The sequence below is a fragment of the Panthera pardus genome, unplaced genomic scaffold (assembly GCF_024362965.1).
Source record: "Panthera pardus isolate Hobbes unplaced genomic scaffold, ASM2436296v1 HiC_scaffold_22, whole genome shotgun sequence".
NCBI classification, from domain to species: domain Eukaryota; kingdom Metazoa; phylum Chordata; class Mammalia; order Carnivora; family Felidae; genus Panthera; species Panthera pardus.
Genome location: NW_026526788.1, coordinates 975,395 through 999,325, shown reverse-complemented (window position 1 = coordinate 999,325; position 23,931 = coordinate 975,395). Strand labels below are relative to the sequence as shown.

General features: G+C 49.5%; 1 protein-coding gene across 3 annotated transcripts in view; it reads right to left on the bottom strand.

The window, feature by feature from the left end:
• Positions 1–281: 281 nt before the first annotated feature.
• Positions 282–23,931, bottom strand: part of URB2 (URB2 ribosome biogenesis homolog) — a 28,423-nt gene continuing 4,773 nt past the window's right edge. For 2 of the 3 annotated variants that reach the window (XM_019419063.2, XM_053910185.1), the window contains 7 exons: positions 20,047–23,368; positions 15,683–15,843; positions 13,691–13,801; positions 11,689–11,931; positions 8,203–8,290; positions 4,727–4,866; positions 282–749 (listed from right to left, as the gene is read on the bottom strand). In XM_019419063.2, the coding sequence (XP_019274608.2) occupies positions 552–749; positions 4,727–4,866; positions 8,203–8,290; positions 11,689–11,931; positions 13,691–13,801; positions 15,683–15,843; positions 20,047–23,368 (4,263 nt within the window). In that variant the 3' untranslated portion in view covers positions 282–551. Of the gene's footprint in view, positions 750–4,726; positions 4,867–8,202; positions 8,291–11,688; positions 11,932–13,690; positions 13,802–15,682; positions 15,844–20,046; positions 23,369–23,931 lie in introns of those variants that run through there. The other variant, XM_019419065.2, reaches the window with a different exon arrangement.

The following is a 23,931-nucleotide window of genomic DNA, read 5'->3' as shown; positions in this document are numbered from 1 at the left end:
TGGAGAGGTCCATGCACGTGACACAGGCTGACCACTCCCACTCGGAGCAGGGGCCTCCACTAACGCTGGGTCTCGAAGCTCTGACATTTCCTGGCTCCATCAGAAGGTATACTCCGACGGAAGGTAGATCAGGGACAGTTCAAGAATACTTCCCAAGTTACCTGAAGAACATAAAAGGCGATGATATTTACCGGGGACTTAATTACACAGCCATGTACCTACACAGTGTCCAGTAGGGAGAACAGACATCAACCCCCTAGACGACAGAGACAAGAACCACATTTGGAACATCCACAATGACCATTTTTTATTAAATTCGCCTTATTCCAGGGTCAATTATCAGGATTCCACAGCAATACATACTGCATAAAAAGACACGTTAAAAAAATATTCAGTTTGCAAAACATGGCTGTAGAGTGTGTATTACATAAACCCACATTATCTCAACATTACAAATTAGCACGTCTGAAGTCTTTCATTCTCCAACTCTTTCAGAGCAGAGGGCCAAAGCCACCGCACAGGAACACTGGCAGCACCTCTGGAACACAGCTTCAGGCGGCATATCTTCTCTCGCCTTCACGTTTCGCCTTGTGGTACTTCGCATAATCGTTGTACAGCTCCTTAAAGATGTCTCTCACTCCCGGCTGCAGTGAGACCCGCAGGAACTGGACGTCTGGCTCAATGCAGAGGTCCAGGATCAGGTAAATGCCCTCCTGCAGGAGATCTTTCACCGCCGGATACAAGGTGACCTGGAAAAGGAGGACACGCCCCTCCGTCAGAGCAAACACACAGAGAACAAGCCCTCGGACAGCCCTACCCTAGCAGGAATTTCCACTTCGGCCCCCAACGTGGGGGCAACATTTTGCACATAAGTATTCGTATCTTAAAAAAAGTTTGTATTTTAGGGAAATAAAAGCCAACTCAACTGACAAAAACCTGGAATAAAGCATCACAGAATCACAGAGGTAGCTTTGCTATTCAGTAAATGATGCCTACCTACATATCTACCAGGGGCACATAAAAACTGGAATCCTTAAATTTAAAATCTTGTAAGAGCCACAAGCACATTGTGCCACATTCTTCAACCTGACCAATCACACTGGAAGCGACGCTAACGATGGGATAACGGCAGCGATGTTCACTACGTGACTGACTCTCACTCCCAGCCCCGGCACACACAGCAGGGCAGCTGGGGTGCGGGGGGCAAGGGGTAGGGGGCAGGCTCCAAAGCGCTGCAAACAGATCAGTGATAGGCCTAAGTCAGTAATTAGACCACATCACATCCAAATAAATCAGATGTGATTTATGATTACACCTAATGCATCTTTTTATTTCTACCAACAATAGCTCAATGGGACCTAAATTTCTAACATCCCCAGAATGGCCAGATCGGTCCTTGAGCCTAGAAAGGCCTTTCTTCCCTGAACTTCTGGGTTAACTAAAATCTGGGGCACAGCAGGAAGGCTGGGCAGTCGGCTCCACCTTGGCTACGTCGGATGTTGCACACAAACCCTCAGATCAGAGGTCCAGACTAATGTCTAGACAAACAGGCCAAGGGACAAGGCTCTACTCGCGTCTGCCACACCCACTTAGGTTTCAGCTGAACCTGGTGCTCAACAGTCTGAATACCCCAGGAGCTGTAACCAAAACGAACAGGAAGGTTCTGGCAGACAGGTCTGGGATTTGGCAGATTCTTCAGAAATGTCTTGATGGCCTAAAAGAGTTAAACTGCAAACACGTCGCTTCTGGTGAGGACACACCGCATTAACTGGAAGTCTGAGTCACCAAAGCCACCGCTGGGACGCAATCTGTGGGGCCCGGGGGGCTCAGTCAATTAAAAGTGTCCGACTTTGGCTCAGGTCACAGTCTCATGATCTGTGGGTTCAAGCCCCGCATCAGTCTCTGTGCTGACAGCTCAGAGCCTGGAGCCTGCTTCAGATGCTCCTTCTCTCTCTGTCCTTCCCCCACTCGCTCTCTCTCTCTCAAAAATGAATAAACATTAAAAAAAAATTTAATAAAAAAAAATTTAAAGATGCAATTTGTTTCTGTCACTAAGATGGTGACAAAAGTTACGGTCATTTTCACACGATAGCTCAAAAACTTTCTGACAGATGATCGTCTTAAGTCTTACTGTTTACAGATGATAAGAACATTCAAGGACCGGGGCACCTGGGTGGCTCAGTCGCTTAAGTGCCCAACTTCAGCTCAGGTCATGATCTCATGGTTCCTGGGTTTGAGCCCCACATCAGGCTCTGTACTGACAGCTCGGAGCCTGGAGCCTGCTTTGGATTCCGTGTCTCCTTCTCTCTGCCCCTCCCCTGCTTGCACTCTCAAGACTAAATAAACATTAAAAAAAAACAAAAAACCACTCAAGGACTGAAGGTGGAGCTGTGATTTTACTGGAAGGTATTAGGGAATGAAGGAAAAAACAAAACGAAACAAACAAAAAACAAGTCCTGAATCGTACCAGCTGGGTGTGGACCCCTGTAAGTTCACCGCTCATTTATTCATCTACTCATCACTCACTAAACAAATAATTCTATCTCCAAAGGCAAAGAAAGTGAAATAACTGTCCCAGTGGCAGAACTGAGACCTGAACTCAGGCAGGCAGAGGCCAGGTCCTGTGAGTTCCACCGCCTCCTCGCATGGGGACTCAATAGTCAAAGGACAGCACGGGGCACACAGCTCTGCTGGGTCACTGGAAGGCCAGCAGCATCCAGCCGACACAACCACCTCGCGTCTTTGTGTTTCAAACAGCTTATTTATAAAACAAGGGGGGAAAAGTCAGTTTCTACTCCACCAGGATCACGGACCTATGAATGCACGGGTCTCTAAATCGCATAAAAGGACCTTATGCAGGATGGGCAGTACAAGCTATTTACTCTAGGCTATCAAAATAGACAGCTGTAAATTTGATCTATGGATAAAAGAGAAAAGTGGCTGTGATTTCCCTGGCACATCCCCACTGTGACACATTACTGCACGGAGGGTACAAGATCTGTAGGAACCGCTCAGGACACGCTCTCACCAGGTCACCTGCCCTAACCACTGTCAGGTCTTCACCCATACCCTCTCCTCATTTAGCTGTACCTGCTATCTAGCATTTAATTAAGCTTACCGATGTCTTTCTGGTCTGGAAAAGATTTACAGTGCTCAGTAGAAGCCTCTGATACATATGGAATATTTTCTTCATTACTTGAATTAAAAACTAAATGAAAGATAAGACGTAGACTCTTGCCAATGAATTCTAGGATGCTACAGCCTTAGAGAATTCCCAAGGCCTTGGGCTTTCCAGATTAAAAATAAAAAAATAACTGATGAGCATAAATTAGACATGAGTAATGAGGCCAGGAAATCAGAGACTTCTCATAAAGTAAATCTCAGAATAATAATTAGTGACTTAAGGGTTCAAATTATCACCTCCCTTCTTGGCCCTTAGTTACACGATATTACTAGCTCTCATTTTATTCTTCACTGAAACAGAAAATAATGCCAGCTTTTCTTTCTGCAAAAGCTTACATATTAATGACTTGGGTATTTGGGAAATATGAAGATTCTATAAAAATGCTAAGTAATTCCAAGGAAACCAAACCCGAAGCCCATCTCTCACTCAAAGGCTGACTTGAAGGGGTCTTCCCAGGTTGTCACCGCTCCTTCCCTGCCTGGGGGGGACCCTATGCACACCCACGGGGCCGGGCTGCACCCTGCAGGGGGTCCGCCCCACCCACACCCCATCTCCAACCCAAGTGCCCACCCACATGACAAGCATCTCCACTCACCGAGAGTAAGGCTAGTGTGTTTGAAAATTATTTTTATAATTAGACTCGCCCTGGAAAGGGGTCGAGATGAAAACGGATACAACACCAGATTTTCTGAGAAAGCTCATTCAACCCCATCTCCCTCGAGAAATCTCTAACGTGACAAGTTTACCAATGGTTTTAATGTTACTCTTACAAGATTTACAAAGGGGGGCTATTCTATAGAAAGCAATACAAACAATACAGATGTACATTTACACCTGCAAAAGTAGACAGATATACACACAAACACACTGGACTTCAAGCCTCTGACGTTCCATTTAAATACAGTTAGATACGAAGTCCTGTAGTGAACTTTACCACGTGGGTCACACAGGGCCTCGTGGAATTTTGAAAATAACACACTGACGTTCCAAAGTGAGATCACTGCTGAACAATGAATGAACCATCCACAATACTGAGTCAAAAAGTCAGATGAAATAAGACAAAAGTATTTCTGTTTGACGTAGTTGAATGCATCTGCCGCTGTCTCTACCCTGAGTGTCCGAGAGCAGCTGATTCACATGCACGATGCACTCCAAGAGAACTCCTACTGTTGGGGGTCCCGAGACCCCTCTTCCTGATCACCATTAAGCCTGACCCTATGCGAGCTCCTGTTCTTAAACCTGGGAGGCATTTCACCTTGCTTACTCCACAGACTAACCAAAACAGGCCCCGCGGCTTGTGTCGAAGCGAGAGGGGAGATCTGACGGTCCCTGGGCGCCTTCTGTGTACCAGACACCGCCAGCCCTCTGACTATCACCTCACTCGGTGGTCCCGGGCACCCTGCAGGGGTGCTGCTGCGCCCGGAACACAGGCAGGAATGGTTTGGGACCGTCAGGCCAAAACGTCGCTTGCCACTGTGGTTGAGGAGCCCTTCTACAAAGGACTACAAATGAAAGCACCGGGTAAGAGTGAGCTCGGTTTACCTTCTGCACCTCCATGACATACTGGGCCACCATAAAGGGGGAGAACACCGTGAACTCTTCGGCCCGCGACGCGATGTGGCTGTACATCCTTGCCACCAGGCGGGCACACTCTAGGACCACCGACAGGCCATCTGTGCTTCCTGTGGAAGGAAAGTGTTTCCAAACAGGATTAGTCTAAAACACAGGCGTTTTGACCCTTCTAATGTTAAACATTTAACACAGCTGAAAATTATTCAAGTCTTCCCTTTTTTCCAAGACTCTTTAATTGGCTTATTTTGCAGACAGAATGAGGGAGACAATATATCCAAATATTTATATTATGAAGGAAAGAACACATAACATAGTCAAGAGTATGTGGGTTTGTTTTTTAAGAAGCCTAGAACAATCAAGATTTTTTGAATGAAATCTGACTGCTATTGTATTTAAAAAGGAGATGGGGGTCTATAAGTAAAGTATAAATTGAAAAATTATCTTTAAAAAACACTGTTTTGACATCATACGATTTTAAAGATCAGATGGCTTCATTAATTATGCCTTTGCCTGCTTATGTTTCAGAAATTGTGTAGGCAGATAGATATAAGACTCAGCTATCATTACTAGAGATCTTCCCATCATCCCTGATTTACTTTCGATTTCCTAGTTCTTTCCACCCTATGGTGCCAGGACCCCCAGGCCTTAACAAACTACTCTCAAGCGTTCTAACAACCTACCATGTCCCCAAGGCCCTGGTCACACCCGCTCCCCCAGGCCTTCACAATAGAGCCAGGTGGGGAACCCCAACACATGCCAGAATGCCTTCCCCAACTTCCATTCAACAAGAAATATACCCATTTTTATAAAACTCTAGAAGCCACGAACAAATCTACAGCGACAAACAGATCAGTGGTTGGTAGGGGCAGAGGCCAGAGCAGGAATAGTCTACAAGAGGACTGTTCTGGGGACGATGCAAATACTCTGTATTTTGATTGTGTTTACCTATCAAAACTCATTCAGGACACCTGGGTGGCTTGGTCGGTTCGTGTCTGACTCTGGATTTTGGCTCAGGTCATGATCTCACAGTTTGTGGGATCGAGCCCCATGTCAAGCCCACTTGGGATGCTCTCTCTCCCTCTCTCTACCCCTGCTCCACTTGTGTGCACTCTCTCTCTCTCTCAAAACAAAACCTCATTCATTTGTATACTTTAAACAGATGCAGCTTGTTACACTTATTTTACGACTCAATAAACTTGAGTTTTAGAATGCACAATGCCTTTTTTAAAACCTTGTTTATATGTACAAAACATCTTGAGTTTTTTCTAGATACAATGTAACTTTATGAAATTACGTAAATTTCTTCAAGTTTGAGAGAGAGAGAGAGAGAGAGAGAGAGGGAGAGAGAGTGCATGAGGGACTGCACGCATACACGCATAGTGGGGGAGGGAGGGGCAGAGAGGGAGAATCTCAAGCAGGCTCCACGCTGTCAGCACAGAGCCCAATGCGGGGCTTGATCCCATGGCTGTGAGATCATGACCTGAGCCGAAATCAAGAGTTGGACCCTTAACCGACTGAACCACACAGGTACCCCCAAGTTATGTAAATTTCTAACATTCACTGGACACTTCAACACAAACGTACTTTAATGAAGCACTTGAATATCTACTACGTACCGTTTCTTCCCTGTTTTCCCATGGCTCAGTACACATCCAGTTCACGTGAATACCTGGCGTGAATCATTTCAGCCACAGATTTCACGCGTGGTTATCGCAAAGAGTGCATTGGATGCCAACAAGAACAGAGTACGTAGTTAAAATTCTACTTGGCTAATCTGTGAGCACATCAGAGAACCGGGTCTTGGGAGATGGGAGGTCACTGAGCCGCACCAGCACAGACATGGCAGAGCCACGCTCATGACCATGTCCCACGCCCCTCAGAACATAGGACAAAGGACACATTTTCAACCACACGCAGGGCACACCCGAGGCAGTGTGTGCCCAGGGCTCTGCTCCCCCAGTGCTCAGCCAGGGGTGGAATAGGGCCTTCCCGACACTGCCATTTCCCATCTCCTGTGCAGGCGGATGTCACTACTAAAACAGGGGTTCTTCCTGCTGTGCTCAATCATGACTTCGGGGGCCCTGACACAGAGCCGCAGTTAGCCACCACCAACGGACCAAGGCTAGCACGGGAGACGGCACCCGTTTCCCAATCCTGCCCCTAAACACTCTCACAGTATCACACTGACACCAACATTACGTGGCTCCGCACCAGGCTGGGAGAAAGCACAACACCTCGTTATGCCACCGACTTATCTCAAAACCATGCAGAATAACCTCAGGAATTACATGCCCGCAGACCTCTTCTCTCTTCTCAACAGTTACTGAAATCTACAAGTCTGAACCCACGAACCCATTCAAGTGACTCACACTGGAGGGGGAGGAGCTGAGTACCATTCATTTGTTCCTAGTCCGTCTACAACTGCGGCCCCAGGGTCTTCCCTGACACCCTGAGTTAGAGAGCCCTCTTCTGTGGTTCCAGAGCATTCCACCAGGTACCCACTCCTTGTGCTTAGCAGCACCTCGAACGCGAGGAGGCTGTTCCACACTATGCAAATTTGAAATAGCGCAATACAGGCTGCCTCAATTTATATGCAAATTTTTAAATAATGAGAATCTCCCCCAATTAGAAAGTTAGCAAGAAGCAACAACCTTCAAGGCTGACGACAAGCTGTACACGTCATTTGTGCTGTCACCGTGTGGCAGTTCGCTTCAGCGGCGAACAAACACAGCCCTGCCACAACAAGCTGAAACGGTGACCTGCCCGACCTCATCCCTCTAATAAAATGGAGCAGCTCTGTAAATGCCTGTTCTTTTTCAGCTTCCCCATCAAACCGGGGACTCCTCCAGGGCAAGAATGGGATTGTACTCACTTTACATCCCCCTGGCCGCAAACACTTCTTGAATCTAGATGCTTTTCTTTTTCCCAGAAAAAGAACTATTTCAGTTAAATCACAAATGCACTCACTGCTTTGGACACAGCAAGCAAGCAAGCAAGCAAGCAAGCAATAAATAAATAAATAAATAAATAAATAAATAAATAAATAAATGTGACAGCTTGAAATTTTAAAACACTATTTGAGGTATTCATCTGCTGATCTGAATGTTTCTTATTTAAACTCAACTGGGTGAGGGGCACCTGGAGAGCTCAGTCAACAGTTAAGTGTCCGACTTTGGCTCAGGTCATGACCTCATGGTTCGTGAGTTCAAGCCCCGCATTGGGCTCTGTGCCGACAGTTCAGAGCCTGGAGCCAGCTTTGGATTCTGTGTCTCCCTCTCTCTCTGCCCCTCCCCCACTCACACTCTGTCTCTCTCAAAAATAAGACATTTAAAAAAAAGTTTTAACTCAACCTGGTGGTTTTACTTTCAATAACATAGGAAACCAGAGACACCACAAGATAAACACATTTGAAATCATGTATCTGATACTGTTACTTTGACATTTACCTTTGTCTTTCTGCCTCCCTTCGTGCATAACTGAAAACACCAATCTATTAAAACAGTTCAAGAAAGAAGGGATGGCTTTCAGCATTACCTGGAATAATAGACAAAAGAATATAAACACATGTAAGTAACTGTTTATTTCAAGTTCTACTTTAAAGGTGCTCATATTTATTTCCTTTTTTGTTTGTTTCTTGAGACAGAGCACACAACTGAGTGAGGGGACAGGAAGAAGGGACAGAGAGAGGGAGAGAGAGAGGCAGGGAGAGAGAGAGGCAGGGAGAGAGAGAGAGGCAGGGAGAGAGAGAGAGGCAGGGAGAGAGAGAGAGGCAGAGAGAGAGAGAGGCAGGGAGAGAGAGAGGCAGGGAGAGAGAGAGAGGCAGGGAGAGAGAGAGAGGCAGGGAGAGAGAGAGAGGCAGGGAGAGAGAGAGAGGCAGGGAGAGAGAGAGAGGCAGGGAGAGAGAGAGGCAGGGAGAGAGAGAGGCAGGGAGAGAGAGAGGGAGGGAGAGAGAGAGGGAGGGAGGGAGAGAGAGAGGGAGGGAGGGAGAGAGAGAGGGAGGGAGGGAGAGAGGGAGGGAGAGAGAGAGGGAGGGAGGGAGAGAGGGAGGGAGGGAGAGAGAGAGGGAGAGAGAGAGGGAGGGAGGGAGGGAGAGAGGGAGGGAGGGGGAGAGAGTGCAGAGCCCAAAGCAGGACTCGAGCTCACCCAAAGCAGGACTCGCACTCATGAACCGTGAGATCATGACCTGAGCCGAAGTAGGATGCTTAACCAACTGTGCCACTCAGGTGCTCCTGATTTATTTCCTTCTTACCCGTGTCTATCAGGATGCTCAAAAGAGTGTGGCTACCTCTTTTTTGCTTGCTTTCGGGGGAAATCGCTCACCCACCTTGACTCTTTAGCATTTGTTTTAATGGTTTGGGATAGGGTTTCTGTGCCTCAAAACTTTAGGAGTCTAATGGGGTGATCACCGTTTAGAATTTGCTCAATCTGTGTCTGTTATCGTAAACCGTTACTAATGCACTCTGGAAATGGGTAAAAGAAACAATAGCCAACATATTCAAATATAACTGCACTAGAAGGAGATGACATAAAGCAAATCCATTTAAAATAAGGATCAAAACTTCTCATTTTTTAGTGATGAAGAGGTCTGGCTAGAAAGTTATCTTGAAAAATGATACAAAAATTTTAATTTTTTTTTCTTTTTTTTGAGGGTAGGGGGTAGAGGGCAGAGAGAATCTTAAGCAGGCACAGAGCCAGCTCAGGCCTCGATCTCACAACCATGAGATCATGATGAGCTGAAATCAAGAGTTGGATGCCGTGGATGGAACTAGAGGGTATTATGCTAAGCAAAATGAGTCAAGTCAGAGAAAGATAAATGCCATACGACTTCAGTCAAATGAGGACTTTAAGACACAGAACAGATGAACACAAGGGAAGAGAAGCAAAAATAATATAAAAACAGGGAGGGGGACAAAACAGAAGAGACTCATAAATATGAAGAACAAACTGAGGGTTACTGGAGGGGTTGTGGGAGGAGGGATGGGCTAAATGGGTAAGGGGCACTAAGGAATCTACTCCTGAAATCATTGTTGCACTATATGCTAACTAATTTGGAGGTAAATTAAAAAAAAATAAAATTAAAAAAAGAAAGAGTTGGATGCTTAACCAACTGAGCTACCCAGGAGCCCCTATATTCAACCACTTTTAGATTGTGATCAAAACAACACGCTATCTCATAAAGCGACCATACCCTGCATGAGACTACTTAAATGAAGTAAAATAAAAATTCATTTCCTAGTCATACAGCTCCTAGGCCACATTTCAAGTGGTCAGGACACGCGTGGCCCCTGACTGCTGTGAACAATGCAGACACAGACCGTGCCCCACAGTGCTTCAAAGATCTACAGGACATCACCGCTCTTTTCTCAGAATTCTGAGAATGAGCAAGAGTGAATCAAGTGTTGGGATTTTTTTCCTTTGGTATTAATTTATCCAACCAAATTCTTGACAGCATAACATCCCGTTCTTTACATCAAATTACTGACCTCACAGCATGCTCAGAAAGAACTCGTTTTTGCACAAGTATTCCAGAGCTTCATCAAACTTCCCAAGGACCCCTCATAATCCTCTATCATACTGATTAAAAGCACACGGAGCCAGAGCCAGACTGAGTTCACACCCTGGCCTAATATGGCACCAGCTGCTGACCGGTCTGCTGGGCACTCTGGCTGAGGTGGCCTCATGCTGTCCCCTTGAGATTCACCTACGCAGACGCTAGCCTGGTGCTTTTGTCAACTCAACCATGCACACGGCCGACGGTGTGGTCACGCGCCATGTGGGCCCCGTCCCCCACCCTAACCCAAAGGCAGTAAGTGAGAGCCACTATCATCGGTCACATCACTCTTGATTGCGACACACCGTTATCCCTGTCAATTTTCTCCTTTCATTAAATGGTCTAATTCCGCTACGTGATCATTTGTTAACGGTTCCGCGGGAGGTTCCCACAGCTTTCTAATATTGCTTTTCATCAACTGCATGGAATCCTACATCTTTTGCGAGATCAGCAATTCCAGCTTATAACTGATTTGTACTACGTGCATGCCATACGGTCACATAAAAAAAAATCTAACCATCAGCAGAGAGATCTAAAACAAAATGCTCACAAGACAGCCAGGGACAAAGGCAACTGTTCAGTGGGGAAGGGCTGGAGTAAGGCCCAACGTCACGAGTGCTTAGTCTACCAGAGAACTTTTTTTAAAAAACTACATTGCTCTCAGGTCTCTAACTCGAGGACATGAAAACACTGAAAAATATTTGCCTGCGTCTGTGTCTATGTGTACACAGCGTGTCTGTAAGTTCCCACACATCCCATGGATTGGCACTGAAGCACTGGGAAAAACACAGGCCAGAGAATCAATAATCCTGTAGCTAAGATTTAGACTCAGCTGGGTGACTTTGGCCAAATCCCTTAGCAGCTCCCAGCCTCAGTTCCTTTACCAACAGAATGAACTCCCATCTACTTTATGCGCTTGCTGTAAGGGTGAAGCGAGACACAGAGCAAATGTTCAGTACAGGTCGGCTGAACTGGAATCTTTTCTATGGGACGTTTAGTTTAATTTCAAAGGTGGTATACTATAAAACTGGAACTCCAGATGCCTCACTCCCTACACCCATCTGAGTCACAAACCTGTAAAGAGACCTAAGCAAGTGAGTGACATTTAGATATGCGACCTGCAAAAAGAGAATAATTCGTAACGAGCTTCCTTAAATAGCTAGTACACAAACGCCGTTCCAAGCGTCAGACCCAACAAAGATGAAACTCAAACAGCCTGGTGTGAAGATCCAACATTTTTGTGCCTGAGAAACCACTGTGTCCCTGGAAAGTACCGGAATTCAGAAGTTTGCTTAGCAGGTCACCATTTTTATCGTCCTCCCGCAGTCGGGCTCTCTCCTGCTGCTTTTCTGCCGCCTGGCACCCTGCCCCACCTCCTCACCTTCGGGTGACACTGCAGGATGGAAAAGAGCACGTTGTGCGTCCTCAGGAAGATGCTCCCATACTCAGGGGGCTTCAGGTGGTCCAAGGGCACGGTGAGCAGGATGCTGAAGGCCAGGCTGACGTGGTGCGGGTTGCCGATGGTCCCCTCCCCCCGTCGCAGCAAGGCTGCGAGCACGTCCAAAATGGACTCCACCACCGCCAGGGGCACAGTCTGCTCCCGACAAGCCTCTCGGTTTTGCAGCTACAGAAAAAGACAGAAGAAAGGAGAGAAAATGAAGGTGATGCTCTACAGAGAAAATACAAGTGAAGTAGACGGAGGTAAGAACTAAAGCGACAGCGGTAAGAATGTCCAAAATGAACTGATATGGTCAGAGCCATCCTTCCGAGGAGAGCAGGAGCCCAGTGTTCCATCTCCAACGGCGACCCACGGTGGGACTCTTTGTTGGACTCATCAACCACAAAGAGAACTAATCCCTTATAAGCACTGACTCCTCCAATTTGTCAGAACAAGGAAACTTCACACCAGATACACCTAATAATATTTTCCCAAAAAGATCAATAGTTCTACGTATCTTTAAATTAAAGTTTCTTTGTTACATGTCTTAAAAATCAGCTCCAGGGGGCGCCTGGGTGGCTAAGTCGGTTAAGCGTCCGACTTCAGCTCAGGTCACGATCTCACGGTCCGTGAGTTCGAGCCCCATGCCGGGCTCTGGGCTGATGGCTCAGAGCCTGGAGCCTGCTTCAGATTCTGTGTCTCCCTCTCTCTCTGTCCCTCCCCCGTTCATGCTCTGTCTCTCTCTGTCTCAAAAATAAATAAAACGTTAAAAAAAAAAAAAATTAAAAAAAAAAAATCAGCTCCAGATGTTTGATTATTGTTCTAGAGAATAAAGAGAATGGACTCAAAATGATGAGGGGCAACTCAAGGTCTGACCTACGTAAGCTGGGAGAGCTCACCAGTGACCCTCTTCCTCACGCTGCCATGTGTCACCAGCAGCCCTGCTGGGGCCTCTCACAGCGCCCATCTGCCTGGGGACACCGGCTGTGCTGACTTCATGCCCTTAGATTTACAAGCGTGCATATTAATGCAGCCCTACTGTGCACAGCACCAACACTGACCGTGCACCGCACGAGCCCCTCTTCCCTCCAGCCGTCACTCTCCCTCCTGGTCCCCACTACACGCACTGGGGAAAGATGAGGGTCACCCACCAAATGCAGATTCCCAGGAAAACGAAGAAGCAACAGACCAGAACCCAGAACATTAAGTCCACTCCTTAGGTCCTTCTGCCCTGAGAATGTGCTAACCCAAGCCAATTCTCTCAGGCAGCACAAGAGACTTACAGAGGGTGATGATGTTGAAACAGATACGGCTCTTTTGAACCCCAGTGCAAGGATAGTGACTGGAGACTCTAGAGGGCAGAAACACTGGGACAGTCCCAATCGAGACGAGGGTTTTGTGCTGGTCAAACAGAAAGTCATGGGACTGCCCCACGTGTCCACCAGGTGCCAAAATCTAACAATCAGGTGCAACTGTGATAATAATCTATCTGCAACACTACTATCCCATTCTATAAAGCCACTTTCCTCTCACTGTATCACACACTGTAAATGTACACACACCCCTGCAAATGAATGAATGCACTAAACTGACCCCAGAATTTGTGGGGACAAAAGAAAGCCCCACAATTCCTTCTCATCTCATCTACTTTAAACAGGCTTCCACAGGAGCCCCATCTGATCGCCACGTGCCTTCCTGTACCGCCCGCCGAATGCTGCCCGAGGCTCCCCGACACGCCTGCACACCGCCGCTGCACCCCATCTGCAGGGGACACACAACAGCGCGGACGACACGGGCACGGACAGAAAACCGCTCTGCCGGCAGCTGTCTTCAGGACGCGGCATCCAGAAACACACTCTGCATAAAGCCAGAGACGGCAGAAGCCAAAACGCGGCCTACAGGAACAGGGGTGAAGAGTCAGAGGGCATGACCCAGGGGGACTCACAGTCAGAGCCGTGACTATCTGGGGGCTCGCACACCAGAACAGACTCGCTTTCTCTCCGCCGAGTGGGCAGCTCAGGAGCAACTTGATCAGTGTGATGGCTGACAAAGTGGCCTGAGGGGGGAAAAAACACAAAGTTAGCAGAAACGGCCAGCTCTCTCCTAACAAGTCTATCTTGGGAAGAAGCCGGGTCACGGGCGCTAAAGAGATACAGCAGGGCCCGTTAGCACCCCGGTGTCACGGGCATGGACCAGACCTGGTTTAAGGCTAAATCCTGAGGGGGAGGGCCTTTCCACCCTCAAGCAATCAGGAAATAAAGAAGATGAGCCCAACTGTGGCAAAGTAGAGGCCTCTGCAGTAGCATCTCACTAAACCAAGCAGGCAAAGGCACCAAGAGAGTAAAATAAACAAGGCCACAGATCGGTGCAGCAACCTAATTACACAGACCTCGTCTCGTCCAGATGTTGTGGAAAGAGGCAACGAGCCGTAAGTCACCTGTACAAGAATCGTATGTGTTCCTGGGGAAAAGGAGGAGCCAGGGGAAAACACGGACACAGTGAAACCATTAGATTAGGTGCTACGATTACAGGTGATGGTTTTAAACCAGGAGAAGGAACTCTGTGGGAAAGGAACTCACTTTAGCGAGTGCCTATGTCAACAAACGTCTGACCCTAGGCTGGCATTTTACACCATCAATTTCAGCCTCATGCCGGCCCTTCCTCCCCTAACCCCGCGGCCCCACAAACCCATACAATTCTGGCCTCTGCCCTTTGCTCTCCCTCTCCCTCTCCCTCTCTCAAGCCCTGACCAGCCACGCCCCTACACACTGCCTCACCCCGAGGTAGCCCCGCCCCCTGCCCCCGCTCATCTTCTCTATTTCCTGATTGCTTGAGGATGGAAAGGGCCTCACCCTCTCTCCCACCCACCTGTACCCACCAAGGGCCTGCCCACTGGCGCCTCCCTCGCTGTCCACCTTCTCACACCCACACAACCTCTGCCCTGCTGCGCACACAACACCCTCCTCCCTGTCTCCATAGCAACGTCCCCCCCAGCCAAATCCTCTCTGGCCCTGAATGCTCAGCCTCCAGTCTTGCCTCCTCTGTAAACCAGCCTCTGACTGAGACTGACCCTTCTCAACGCTGGGGCCCAATCATGCTGCACGTGCACACGATGGAAACTTCCAGAAGGGCAAGTGCCACGGCCACATAGCAGTGGCCCTGGTCCAGCCTGGGCCTCTTGCTCACGCACGAGAGACGTGAGCTCTCCCGCTGCCCCTCTGTGGCCTCAATTACCCTCTCCAGCTCTCTTCCCATCCAAATCAAAACCGAAGCCAGTGTGCTGATTACAACCACAAGTCAAGAAGCCACTCATGAGGCAGAGAAAGCTCAGAACCAGAAGGCATGGGCTGCACGGCTGGCTCTGTGGCATTCTTCCTCCTGTGCGAGCAGGGACAGCTGACCAGTCCAGTGCACACGGCTGTTTGGCAGAAATTCCAGCACGTAAGCTCCATGCAGAGGCTCTCCAAAATATGTGATGCCAAACGCAAACGCAGGGCTCCATTAGCAACCACCAAATACACAAAGTGCAAAGGACTGCAGGGCAGCTTGCCGATCAGAGCGATTCTCAAACGGGATCGGGCCCATGTGACCGAATCAGTTTTTAAACAGTATGACGGGAGATGTCTTAAGCAAAGAATGAGCAGAATTTAGCTTTTTTATATGCCAAAATTACGAGGATGCTACGTTTAATATTTCATATGATAGCACACAGAGTTGTACTTTGAAAAAGTTCCCCTTTGAAAACTAAGGCCCCTTACACTAAGGCCCCAGGCCTCTCTGCAGGCCACGGTTCCCTCCGTAAAACCCCCTGGCCCAGTCTCTACCAGGTAGATTTTGCGTGTTCATTTCCAGGGGTGATACCACAACTTGAATAAGTTTTCCCTTCGAGCGGATTATCATTTATGCCCCTGCCATACAAGGGAGAACGGGTACCCACCTGCACATCTCCTTTCCACACGTTACTGACGTCTAATCCTTGGAGAACATACCGCATCACCATCCTCAAGTCCTCTGTCGTCCCAACTTCTAACATTTGGGTCAACAAGGCTCCCAAATGAGGCTCCAAGTCCTGAATTATCTGACCCGAAACTGCAGGATCTGTGCGGAAAAGAAACCCAAACGGCTAAGATGTGACAGGAAAGGGGCGGGTGAAATACACCAGAGTAACCACATGATGGAACAGGGTCCCAGCCGGTGAAAGTCACCATTTGAGGGGTGTGGAAATACTCGTGGGGCGTGTGGCACAGTGTGACCGCGCTCTCCCGCACACGGCTGACCTGTGCAGAGCACACACAGCGCGGGGGGTCGAGGACGACAGCGGGTAGCAGTGCTTCACGCCGGACTCTGCACGCGGGTGACTGCTACTTTCTCTACGTGCTTTTCGACGTTCCTTGTACGGGCAAACCTCAGAGATACGACAGGATTGGCTCCAGATCACCGCCAGGAAGCAAGGGTCGCAATCAAGTGAATCCAATGAATTTTCTGGTTTCGCGGCACAGATAAAAATTATGTTTCCGCTATGCTGTCGTCTATTTGGTGGACACCATTACGTCCGAAATGCGATGCACATACCTTCATTTAAAAATACTTTTTCCGTGAGGCACCCGGGTGGCTCAGTCGCTTAGGCGTCTCACTTGGGCCCAGGTCATGATCTCACGGTTCATGGGTTTGAGCCCCGCGTCGGGCTCTGTGCTGACAGCTCAGAGCCTGGAGCCTGCTTCAGATTCTGTGTCACCCTCTCTCTGCCCCTCCCCCACTTGCACTCTGTCTCTCTCTCTCTCTCTCTCTCAAAATTAAATACGCATAAAAAAATATATTAAAATAAATAGATAAAAATATTTTTGGGGCGCCTGGGTGGCTCAGTTGGTTGAGCATCTGGCTTCGGCTCAGGTCATGATCTCAGGGTTCCTGAGTTCTAGCCCCGTGTCGGGCTCTGTGCTAACAGCTCTGAGTCTGGAGCCTGCTTCGGATTCTGTGTTTCCCTCTCTCTCTGCCCATCCCCCACTCATGTTTTCTCTCTGTCTCTCAAAAAATAAATAAATGTTAAAAAAAATTTTTTAAAAATACTTTTTTGCTAAAAAATGCTAACCACCATCTGAGCTTTCAGTGAGTCATAATCACTGATCACAGATCATCATAACAAATGTAACAACAAAATAAGTTTGAAATATTGCAAGATTTACCAAAATGTGACAGTCATGAAGTGAGCAAATGCTGTTGGAAAAATGGTGCCAACAGACTTGCTCAAGCAAGGTCGCCACAAACCTGCACACTATGAAAAATGGGAGTATCTGTGAAGTTCAATTAAGAAAACTGCAATGAGGGAGGGCGCCTGGGTGGCTCAGTAGGTTGGGCATCCAACTTCAGCTCAGGTCATGATCTTGCAGCTCCTGAGTTCAAGCCCCACATTGGGCTCTGTGCTGGCAGCTTAGAGCCTGTAGCCTGCTTCAGTTTGTCTCTCTTTCTCTCTGTCCCTCCACCGCTTATGATCTCTCTCTCTCAATATGAATAAACATTTAAAAAAAATTTTTTTTTTTAAGAAAAGTGCAATGACGGGGGGTGCCTGGGGGGCTTAGTCGGTTAAGCGTCCGACTTCGGCTCAGGTCATGATCTCTCCATCTGTGAGTTCGAGCCCTGCATCAGGATCTGTGCTGCTGAGAGCTCAGAGCCTGGAGCCTGCTTCAGCTTCTGTGTCTCCCTCTCTCTCTCTGCCCCTCCCCCACTCGTGCTGTGTGTGTGTGTGTGTGTCTCTCTCTCTCAAAAATAAATAAATGTTAAAAAAAAAAAAAAGTGCCATGAAACAAGGTGTTCCCATATTCTTTTACAAAATCAGTAGGGACACAGGAGCGGCATGGCACTTTTAGAGACATGAAAAGAACTCCAAACTTCCGAGTCTGCCTGTCGCAATCATCAGGCTGCTTCCCACTTAACGTGGGAAGGCCTTCTGATGTCGCCACGGCAGACTGGTCCCCCAGGTCAGGGCATTCAAGGCCCTCTATAATCTGAACCCAGCCTACCTTCCCAGCCACATTTCGGCTCACAGACTATTCCACATTGCCAGAATACTTTCCCAGTCTTCGCTCACTACATAAGCATCAGGGGTGGAGGGGACCACAGGCTTTGATGGATAAAGACCTCAGCCCCAGCGTCCAACAAGGTGTAAGATCCTGGACCCCTGAGCTCTCCGAACCTCCATTCCCTCACCAGTGAAATGGGCAGAACCGCATCAACTCCTGTGGTTGGCAAATGAAGGAAAGAGCAGCGCGGGGCATCTGCCGTGCGGAGGGCTCAGCATCAGCACCCCCACCGTCTCCGCCTACCCCACCTACTCTTCGAAGGCCACTGCTTTCTGACGGTTTGCCCGCACACGCTCTAACCCATGGTCCCCAGGTCCGGGGTCCCGGAGAATGCTGCACCGTTCTGCGATCTGTGTGAACACCTGCTTACTTGATTACGCAGGTCAAAATCAACACTGCAGGGGCACGGGGGTGGCACAGTCGGTTAATCGTTCAACTTTTGGTTTCAGTTCCAGTCATGATCTCACAGTTCGTGAAATCGAGCCCCGCAGAGGGCCCTGCGCCGACCAGTGGAGTCTGCTTGGGATTCTCTCTCTCTCTGCCCCTCCCTTGTGCGCATCCGCATTCTCTCTCTCTCAAAACAAATAAACTTAAAAAAAAAAAAAAAAATCAACACCGCATTCATCTCCAGAGTAGGATGTGGTTCCACGTGTGTATGGAGCATTTGTAAAAGTGACGGTTTCTCATAACTGAATTGAGGCAGCCCTCAGTAGACACTCCTTCCAGACCTCTCACTCCAGTCCCTCTTCTAGACAAAGTCTAGCAGCTCAAGGAGAGGAGGCCCGGACCCAACAGCAACGCCTGAGCCTGCGGTCTGAGGGACAGTGGGGCAGGCGGCCTCGGTCCCCCGATTGCCACAACAGAGGCTCTGTCCCTGGGGTTCTAACCCTCAAGTCCAGGGACACACGGTCAGGACCTCGAGTCCCCCTCAGGTCGAGAGGGTTGGAGGAAAAGAGACACACACGATATTCTGTATAACAAAGGGGAAGAGGGGCCAGAGCTTCAGGCCACGCGCTGCCATTTCTTGGATCACTCACTTAGGACACTGTAACCAGTGTTCGTCAAAGACTAAAATTCTAGCCTCCCTTAAGGTGAACACCGTTCCCTAAAAGAATCGCTGACAGAATAAGATAGAACATGTGACACCAAAGCCTTTTCAGTCAATCCACAATCAAGGCAGGGACAGAGAGGCTATTGAAAGGGAGACAACGGCAGTGTTATTCTGGCCTCAACACTCCAGTTCTGGCACTGGTCCGGGCGACTCCGCTTCCTACAAGGTCCTACTAAACGCTTTTGTGTCTGATCACGCCTGCAGCCCCAGCTGCGGCTCCCTCCCGCCTGTCACAGCTTTTCCTCCGGGACACAGAAGTCGGCATGCCTTCTGGGGGCTACGCCCGGCCGACACGCTCCCCAGTCTCGCCTCTAAGGACTACCCTAACTAACCCCGACCCTCGGTAACAAAACCAAAAGAAAACCAACCCACGCCAACCTGAAACAGAGACAGAGGTGGCCCTTCGACCTCGGGGACAGCAGCTATCAAATGCTTCTGCACACAGCCGTTACGAGGTCTGTGGTCTTGACTGGCTGGCCCAGGAGGATGACATCAAACTAAAAGACCGTGAAGACAGCTAAGCTCCCGCCCAATTAGCACCCGCAGCCCGATGATGGCGAGGCATCACACTGAGACCCAGGGGTGGAAGTTCACTGAACTGCCTCGAGGAATTTTGTGAGGTTCCCTATAAATTATTTGCGGTTTTTTCTTTGACTTGGCTTAACGTCGCCTTCGGTTACTAAAGATGGCAGTGGAGATTGGACACGGGGAAGCCTACCAAGAATGAAATTTATATGTTAACCATCAGGGCCAGGACAGATAAAAGGTAAAAAAGATAAAGAGTAACAGATTTCAAAACTATAAACCAGAACAATCCCCCAAATAAGTAAAAAGCTAAGATGTCAAACAACATACCTAGAAGGCCGCAATCTGTGTAGAAAACAGAACTGTGAGCTTTATACGGACAGAGAATGCAGACACTGGACATGAGTTCCTGGGAGCGGGGCAGTGGGGGGATTTTCTCACTGCCCACAGCATGTACCTTCCACAGTGAACAGCTGCTCCACGGGAGTGGGGGGGGGGGGGGGGAAGGGGCACTCACCTTGCTGGTGGCTTACCAGCTTTTACCAAAAGCTCTATGGTACAGAATTAGCTCAAGAGAAAATACCTTACCTGCCAGAACTTTCGTCACAGAATGAAACACGGAGGCAAAAACAGAATCCTTCTTGGGATGGAGTTCTGGGGCCAAAAAGAACAGAGTTAAAAACCGCATGGCCGCCTGGAAAGACTGATGGTCTCCTGCAAGGGCCGGTAACCCTGACAGCAGCTGAGAGTAAACATTCTGGTAGAAGGCGGTATGGGAGGTCAGCATCTCGCCAGTCATTTGGGAACCCTGGGCCCCGTGCCTGGAGCGCTGGCCCACATCCGCCTCCAAGAGCGTGCTGACCGATGAGATGAAGGCGGAGGGAAGGCGCTGGCCCCGGGCCCCGCGTGCCCAGCACAGTTGCAGCACGGCTCCTGTCTGGACAACGGCCTTCTGCAGCAGCTCAGGCAGCGCTTCTGAGGCCTCATGGTGCTGCCTCCGCTCTTTGACCAAAGGCCCCAGGACTTGGCACAACTTGGTTAGAGACACCAGAAGGAGCTGCTGGCCCAGAGGATTCTGGTTTTCCACCTGCTTGCCTGACGGTGCTTCGGTGGACAGTTTGCAGAGGAATGCAATGATTTTCCCAAAATTGAGCACCAGGCTGAGCTTCATCTGGATAAGCATCTGCAGTAGCTGTTCCAACAATGTCCCTGTCAGTTGGAGGAATTCCAACCAGGAGGGGTCATCCGCAGCAACAGAAAATCTACTACTGGCTCTGAACGAGGAGGTCAGCATGATCTCGAAAATCTCACTGGCGTACATGGTCTTGAGGACTGAGCGGGCACCTTTCCCTCTCTGCAGGTGGCCAAGAAGCCGGTAGCAAGTCTTCAGAAACCTGAGGGTCAGTGAGGAGGGGCAGGAGCTCCCCAGCCTGGTGACGGCCACGGACAGTAACAGAAGAAAGTAATGCACGTGATAGGGAGTCGAGAGGCTGTCCAGTTGCAGAGCAGAAATAACTTCCAACAATCCCAGGATGCTCTCTAATTGTTCTCCCTCCAGCTGAATTGGGAAGCCACTCTGGACCAAGGATAGTAAGTTTGGGGCAGTTTCTCCTTTTGGTTCTACACCTTCGGGTCCAACTTTTGCAAATCTGTTTTCCCAAAGAGCCACACCCATGTGCTCCTTTTCAAAGAGCCAGGGCAGCTGCTGACTGAGAAGACTCGGGTCACCCTGGGCCCCAGAACACAGGATGCCCGCACAGCCTTCGGACAGGCGCATTAAGAAAGCAGAATGGAGGGGCTGCATTTCCGGAAAGAGAGGGCTGTGAAGGACGGCACTGGATATTCTTTCAAGTGTGAGGTCTGCCTCTTCTTCTGCTGAGACCTCCTGGGCTTTGCTCGTTGGTAAAGTTCTCAGCAGCACACTGGCCAGGGATCGCACATCATCCGGACAAAGATAGGATATTAAAATTGTGAGATTCGACACGATCAAGTGCCAGTGCGCTACAGGGTACGTGAGTGCACTCACTGTCCCCACCTGGCCATCCCAGGAGGCGGTCGTCCTCCGATTCAAGCTTTCTCTGCCAGACCCAAGAATGTAGGCAGCATCACGCCTCAGAGTGCAGAGAGCTTCCTCAGACCGGAAACTAGTTTGCATTAAAGTCCTTTTCATTTTCTGCAGGTAGAGCTGTTCTAAGCAATACCTGCTGAGAGAGTCAAACCGAGCCACAAACTTTTCTATCTTCTTCCAGTGGTGCGTTTCTACACCGGGGAGCAACGAGGGGAGGTCTGCGGTCTCCACAGCAACGTCCGTAAGAGCCCCAGACACAGAGCGATACTGGCTGCAGTTCATGCTGAGCATGGTGTCGACCTGGGCCCAAGTGTAAGAGAGCAGGAGTGCAGAGTCACTGACCTTCTGCAGCCAGAGCTCAAGCTCCGGGCCCGGGGGGTCCAGGAGAAGGTCCAGCAGGGGCTTCACGAGCTCCCGGAGCATCCTCTCCATGGTGCGCTGCATCCGCCTGATGACGGGCAGAGGCGTGCTGCCGTCCAGGCTCCTCATGTTGAACATGATGCAGTGCAGCAGTGAGCTCAGGGACAGCGACTTCAAGGCCATGTCGGCATCGCCCCGCAAATAAGGCAAGACCAAAGACTGGAACTTCTCCAGCACGAGCGACCACGTGTCCAAGATCTGACTCGGAGGCAACTCCAGGAGGCACTCGCAGAGCACCCGGGAGGGGCCCGCGGCCAGCACAGGCTGCCTCAGGGCCTCGGCGGCCGGGCGGCAGATCACCCCCAAAACCTCCTCAAACAGCCGTGGCACTTGTCGGAGCTTTGCGTAAGTCTGGAAGAGCGTGTGAAGAAGCGCCTCCTGTGCTTTTTTCGTTCGAGAGTCTGTCACTTCTGCATCGATCCAAGCTGAAGCCAACAGGTCGTCGAGGTCCGGCTCCAAAACCAGATGATTCAGAGACGTCAAAGCCTTGAGGCAGCGGAACCAGGCCGGCACGGACGCTTGGGAATGGTTTGTCAGCAGCTCGGCCAGACGGCGGTAAAAGCGGAACTGAGCCTCTCCGTGCCGGATCCTGTCGGCGGCGATGTTGTAGATACCGCTGTGGGCCACCGAGGTCAGCAGCTGTTCCACAACCAGCAGTTCTGAGGTCCAATCCGATGCGGCCAGGGCGGCCAGGTGCTCCTCGTGCAGCTGTGCGATCCTCAAGCAGCCGAACAGCCTGGGGAGCACCTGGAAGCAGAGAAGCTGATTCCCCTCCCTGAAGTAAGAGTCCAGAAAGAGCTTATACAGCAAGGCCACTGAGTTGGCTACAACGGCAGCATGCAGTGACTGTTCACAGTAGCCCGTCTCCACCAGCCTGGCAATCACAGTGTCCGTAGGAGCGAGAACGTTCTTCAGGGCCCCTATCTTCGCGTCGCCTCGCTGCTGGTCCAAGAGCTCCTCTTTGTAGGACGAGAGCAACTCGGGCTGAAAGGCCCCACCTCGAAGCACGGCCTCAATCTGACTCTTCACATCCCGGCTCAGCGCCTGCCGCAGCTGGCCCTGGCCGGCCTGTGCCCACGGGCCCCCCGAGAGTAAGTGCCTCAGGACCAGGCAGGGCTGGAGCAAGTGCCCGGTCACCTCGCCAAAGGCTCGTCGTGGGTTGACTTGCTGCTGCTGGATCAAGAGGTAGCGACCAAGCGCCAGGTGAATGACTTCGAATAACTGGGCGACCCCGGCTCCTTCTGGCTGCCTACAGGCCAACCAGCACAGCTGGCTTAGCAGCGCCACTAACAGCTCCTGTCTAGCCGTGTAGATGACGGCGAGGGCGGGTGTCGAGAGGATGCCCTGGCAACAGCTCAGCACGGCACACATACTCCTTTGGGATCCCAAAGGAGAGAAGTCAGCTATCCTCTCGTTTATGATCTGAGCGTTAAAAAAGCAAGAAAACTCATTACGACACCCACCCACACACAAGAAGAAGACAACTGAATCAGTGGACTCACTCTTTGTCCTTATCTTGAGGAGGAGGAAATCCCCAGATCACCGTATCTAAATCAACTTGACATTCGCTTACTGCACCAAAGGACGGCAGAGTACCTGTTTTAAGTCCTTCACACAGCCATCTCCTACCAATATAAATTCAGAAAAGGGATCGGTGCCTTTGTAATTCTGCTGTCCCTTCTAAAGAGCTTGTTTTTCATAAGACTTGAACTCCGAAGATTACTTTTCCTTATATCCTAAGCCTCAAATTCAGCTTAGAAGTTATACGTGGATGGACAGTGGCTTTGGGCTATGATCCTATGGTCCGAAATACGTTTTTACAATTACACTTTATATTAAAAAAAAAAAAAAAAAAAAAAGCAAAAGGTACTCTTAAAAGAGAAAAGCAGAGGGGTGCCTGGCTCAGTTGGTTAAGCATCCAACTTCGGCTCAGGTCATAATCTCACGGTTTTTGAGTTCAAGCCCCGCGTCGGGCTCTTTGCTGA